We start from the raw sequence: 5,523 nt of genomic DNA on the forward strand, positions 1-5,523 counted from the left end.
TTCTTAACTCCCAGACTTTCACTTTTTTGTCCTAACAAAAGTAAATTACACTCTAAGAGCCACTCATTGTGGAGAGCAGAGACGATTTTACTCACAATACCAAAAGATTAAAATTTACAAACCTATAAACTAGAAAAAATAAATTAAGATTATCCAATAAAAAGGATTACAGTAATATAAATAAAGATTACTTTCTTTTCACCCACAAATCTCCTTACCATGTACAAATCCAAATGCCTCTGGCCATAAATTTTTAGATACCTTACTGACCTCCCCTCCGACTTATTAGGTATTTTTCTAGTAATATAAATAAAAAGACTTAATATCAAAGACTACATGAATTAAATCACAAAATTTTCTTAATAGACAGAAATTTACAAGTTAAGAAAGCTAATTCAATTAAGATATTGGTCAGAGGCTAGACACTAAGATAGTAAAGAAAGTAATTCAATTACTATCCAATACCCTACAGAAATCATATCTCATTTCTTCACTGATTTCTCATTTCATCTCCTTGCAATTTAGATTTTAATTATACGGCTTTATGTCACAAGGCCGTTGTCTCTACATCTCGCATACATCACTTTGCATAGTTTTTACAAGTATGCTGACGCATGTGACAAAAAAAATACAGAAATAATTCATAAAAAAAATACCCAAGAATTAATAACCCCCATTTATCCAGAAATTGTAAATTTATTGTCAGACGCCCTTTGGGTTTGTACATCACATGAGATCAGCTAAAATTCAAAAGTTGAGTCGTAGTTTTTTTTGTCAAAGCACAAGATGTCTTAAGCACTTTGTTATGACGGTACAACATTGTTCCACATCTACATTATGTATAAGCTCCGTGCTTAATGCAAAGAATGAATTCGTTAATTACGTATCATTCTGGCAGTTGTTGAGATTTGAAGAAATATATTACTGTCTCAAAACGTCCATAAATAATTTAGCTGGGTGGAGATGATTTCATGATATATTTTGCAGGCGCAAATGCTACATTGAGATAAGATGGCCACGATGCAAAAACCCCATCAAAGAATATGTTTAAAATCTGTAAATGAAAGTTAAGAAACAAATATTGGCTGAACCTATGGCATCTCACCCAAACAACAGTGTCCTAAGATTTTGAGTACACAGAAAAATTTTACTCAGGATTACTACATTTGAAAAGTACACTGTGATGCGCATGTTTCACCACTGATAATCCATTACTTGATTGCGATTAAATGATAACAATGCCCTTTATGCTGATTTAAAATTTCAATCATAAATGCTCTTCATGCTGATTTAAAATTTCAATCATTAGCAAGTGATGGAGTAAGCTTCAATAAAATTTGGAGTGCACTAAATAGCAAACGACTATGAAGAAGATTTCTCTTCGGAGCCCTTTTGAATATCTATCAACATTTATCAGTCAGAGGATTTGAGAACCAAATAAAAAAAAAGCATACATCTATCTAGAGGTTAGCAGACTACAAACAACGGGGATACCAAAACTCTTTAAGCAGTCTGCAATTTAATGTCCAACATCTTTAATAAAACTACGCAATTTTAAAACAAGGAATTTGGACATTTCGACGTTACCCGTAAATAGTAGAAAAAACGTTTATCATACTGTGGAGCACTTTTAGAACTCTTTGTACCTAATTCATATACTGAGAATTGAAGAACCAAAAAATTAAAAGACTGCAAACAGGAGCGTAAAACTCTTTTTCGTACGACAAGCAATGTAATTATCGTCTATAAAAGTAACATGAAATAATGTTTCGAAGCTTTTTGGCGTTTATGCACCTAGAAAACAAGCCAAACCCCATGAAACAAGGAATTTAGGCATTCTTATGCCGTCCTCAAAGCGTAACAAAACCCAATAAAATATTAAACTCCATCAAGTAATATCATTCACAATGAACGAAATAACCAAAAAAAGAAAAAGCAGACTTCGATTAACATAAATTTGCAGACTGTAAACAACCCGGACATTACAAATCATATCCTGTGGAACCAATAAGTATTTAAGATTCGATGATTTCAGACATTTAAGCAACCAAAAAAACGCGAAGTCCGAGAACTGAGTATTAAAGTAAATTACAATGGAAACTAGTAAAAACATGTATCAAAGTTGATGAACGCAAGGAAGTGACGAAACACAAAAAGCAATTCAGAAGATATTGTTGGATGGTGTGCGCTTTCAAATTCTTAAATCCAGACTTTGTAAAACTAAGCAATTACCATTCCTAAAATAGTGCGTGCATTTATTGACAACGTAAAAAACAGGAACTACCATACATGTATAATTAACCCATTTCAATGGATATCATGGACACGAAGACATTAATAAGGTGGACTCTGACAACACTAATTAGTAAACAATAAGCCATGTGCAAAAAATAAAGTAACATCGCTTTCCTGATGGGTCTGTTGCAATCTTCCGTTAAAGCCAATCCATAAGTATTTTGAGAACAAATTGCACTTACACTGCATTTAGTATACGCCACTTTTTCTTAACTGACAACAGAGATCATTATCTAGGAGCTTGATAAATGAAATCTGAGACAGTATTTCTAATTATGTAGTGCCCCAGAATATTCACCTGACTTAAATTAAAGGCAGCCATAAACTTTTAATGTTCTTCAAAATGGTGAATACTAAATGCATCTTAAATTGAATGGTTCATGAACTTGAATAAATTTCCTTAATCTATTTTGCTAAACCTAAAAGGATAATAAAATAAATGTAAAGAAGAGGAGTCATTCAAAAATCCCTGCACAAATTCCCAGCTCTGATGGGAATCTATTCCAGAGAAATACGAGTACAAACGACATAGATTCATAGGTTCTACACAGGGATATCAACCTAAAGTAAGATCCTCAAAACCAGTCCCAAGAAAGAAATTTCAGAAAAAGCAACCAATCCGAAGCCTAACATCGATTGTCGTCGATAATGGCGAATTGGGATATGACCAGCGATTTCTTGCGATGAGTTACAAGAAAATAATACCGATGACAACCCAAATTAGCAAATCCAGAACAATCCAGGAACCCATAATATCTCTCCGGTCAACCAATATAAAAGGTGAATCGCAGTAAACCACAAAATCAGTCTCCGCATTCAATAACAAATAAAAGAGATCAGAAGATAGTAAAAACGAAGAATGAAAATTGAGCACCAAGTCAAGTCAAGTCAAGCCAGTCTCACGTAAACCATTTCCCAGCACTGAATCCAAAAACTAGCAGTCTGAACTAAAATCGCGAAGATAGGAGGAGTTCTCAACAACCCATTACAGAAAATATAGAGGACTTTAAAAAGTCTAGAGAAAACCCTGAAGAGCAAATCCGAAACCAGTTCTTCTCCGGAATATCTGACGGCATTCGAACACGTCGATTTCGCCTCGCCGGATCTTTAAACCACGGCATCCTAACTCCAATTCCGGAATTCAAACTAAATAAACCACGGAATTCAAACCCAATTAGCCGGCAACAACCATCACAATGAGGAGAAATCAGAAGAATCATACCTAGTGAGGGCCGCCGTATCCACCCATCGACCCCGGCGCCGGCCTCATCCCCGAATTATGTGCCATGGCGGCATTCTGGTAAGATCCACCACTCTGCTGAGCAGGCTGGCCCTGATACCCAACACCCTGGAACCCCGACCCCATTCCATAGCCCTGAACCGACGGTCCCTGACCCGGCGGCACGATCTGCCCGCCGCCCGGGTTCATCGCCGCGGCCGCCAACGCCGGGTTCAACGAAGCCATCATCGACGGCGGCATGCCGAAGGCGGCCGGGTTTGCTGCGAGCATGGCCAGCGCCGCCGGGTTCGCCTGAATTCCCTGTGCAAACGGCAGAGCAGCCCCCAAAAGCCCCTGCGCAAAGCCCAGATCCATCGCCCCCGGAAAGCCCATCGGGCCGCCCGGCGGCGCCACGGCGTAGCCCACGCTCCCCTGCCCGTCCGCCGTCGAGCTCGGCGCCGTCGTCGTCGTCGTCGCCACGGCCGCCTTCGCCCTCTGGCTGTCCGTGGCCTTCTGGCAGTACAACAATTTCCCATCAAAGTTCTTGTTGGGATCCTGCAGCGCCCGCCTGGCCCCCTCCACGGTCTTGTATATGAACAAGGCGAAGCCTTTCGCCTTGCCCGTCTGCCGGTCGAACCCGAGGGGGCCTTCCTCGACCTCGCCGTACTGCGAGAAGAACTGGAAGAGCCGCTCCTTGCTGACGTCGGCGTGGACGTTGCCGACGAAGATCTTCCTCGGCAGCACGTCCTGGGGAGTGTGGTAAGGCACGGGGGCCTGAAGCGACGACGGCGGCGGCGGTGCCGGAGGCTGGTACGACGATGCGGCGACGGGCCCGACGGAGGCCAGCTGGCAGGCCGTCATTCGCCCGTCGATGCTCTTCTGCGGCTCGCGGAGAGCGAGGCGCGAGGTGCGGCGATGGCGGAAGAGGATGAACCCGTAGCCCTTGGATTTGCCAGTGATTCGGTCCGTGACGATCTTGCACTCTTCGATCTCGCCGTATTGGCCGAAGAAGGATCGGAGGGTGTCGGCCGTGGTGGTCCAATTGAGGCCGTGGACGAAGATCTTCCTGTGGGCGGGGTCGCGATCCGCGGCTCGTCGAATCTCCTCCTTTGCCCTCGGATCGAAGCCCGCGGCGACGCGGAGCAGGGCGATGAGCTGGTCTCGGGAGAGGGGTTCGAGGAGCTCGGCGATGTCTTCGTCGGGGTCGGCGTTGTCACCGTTGGGTTCGTCGCCGGGCTCGGCGAAGGCGTCTTCGGGGTTGTGGGTCGGTTGGATTTGAACGGTTTGCTGAAGGGTTTGCTCGGAAACTTCGTAGTCTTGCTGGTTGTCTTCTTCTTCTTCTTCTTCTTCCTCTTCTTCTGGTTCTTGCTTGGAGAGGAGGTGGTGCTGGTCGAGCTCGCCTGGTCGCCCGTCTTCGCGCCGGACCTTGCGCTTCTTCGTCGCCATTGACGGACCTCTCTCGTAGAGAGAGATAGAGAGAGAAAGGAGAGAGAGAGAGAGAGAGAGAGAGAGGGAAGAGAGAGAAAGAGAGGAGGAGAAATGGAGAGGGTGGGGAGGAGGAAGAAGGGAATTAGGGTTTTATCCTGGTGAGAAGAAGGTTGGGGACGCACGTGAGTCGGCGGTTCGCACGTGTCGATGACGGTGACGATGACGTGGACGTCGTTTTCTTTAATAGATTTGATTCTTTTAGGAAGACTTTCTAGTATAAGTTATATAGTGTAGACTTTCTAGGGACTTGAAGATAACTGAGATAAAACATATATGTAGTGAAGAATGGAATTAGGGTTTTATCCTGGTGAGAAGTTTGGGGGTGGCACGTGAATCGGGGTTTCGCATGTGCCGATGACGGTAACGATGATGCGGACGTCATTTTTGAAAATAGATTTGATTATTTTAGGAAGACTTTCTAGTATAATTTATATAGTGTAGACTTTCTAGGGAGTTGAGCATAACTGAGATAAAACATATATGTAGTGAAGAATGGAATTAGGGTTTTATCCTGGTGAGAA

General features: G+C 43.1%; 1 protein-coding gene across 1 annotated transcript; it reads right to left on the reverse strand.

Annotated features, from left to right (window-relative positions):
- Positions 1–3,139: 3,139 nt before the first annotated feature.
- LOC144704080 (uncharacterized) lies at positions 3,140–5,069 on the reverse strand. The gene is made up of 2 exons (XM_078576317.1): positions 3,518–5,069; positions 3,140–3,441 (listed from the first exon to the last, which is right to left on the reverse strand). The coding sequence occupies exon 1, from the start codon at positions 4,958–4,960 to the stop codon at positions 3,518–3,520; it is 1,443 nt and encodes a 480-aa protein (XP_078432443.1). The 5' UTR covers positions 4,961–5,069; the 3' UTR covers positions 3,140–3,441.
- Between the last annotated feature and the right edge of the window lie 454 nt (positions 5,070–5,523).

The sequence above is a fragment of the Wolffia australiana genome, chromosome 6 (assembly GCF_029677425.1).
Source record: "Wolffia australiana isolate 7733 chromosome 6, ASM2967742v1".
Lineage (NCBI taxonomy): Eukaryota > Viridiplantae > Streptophyta > Magnoliopsida > Alismatales > Araceae > Wolffia > Wolffia australiana.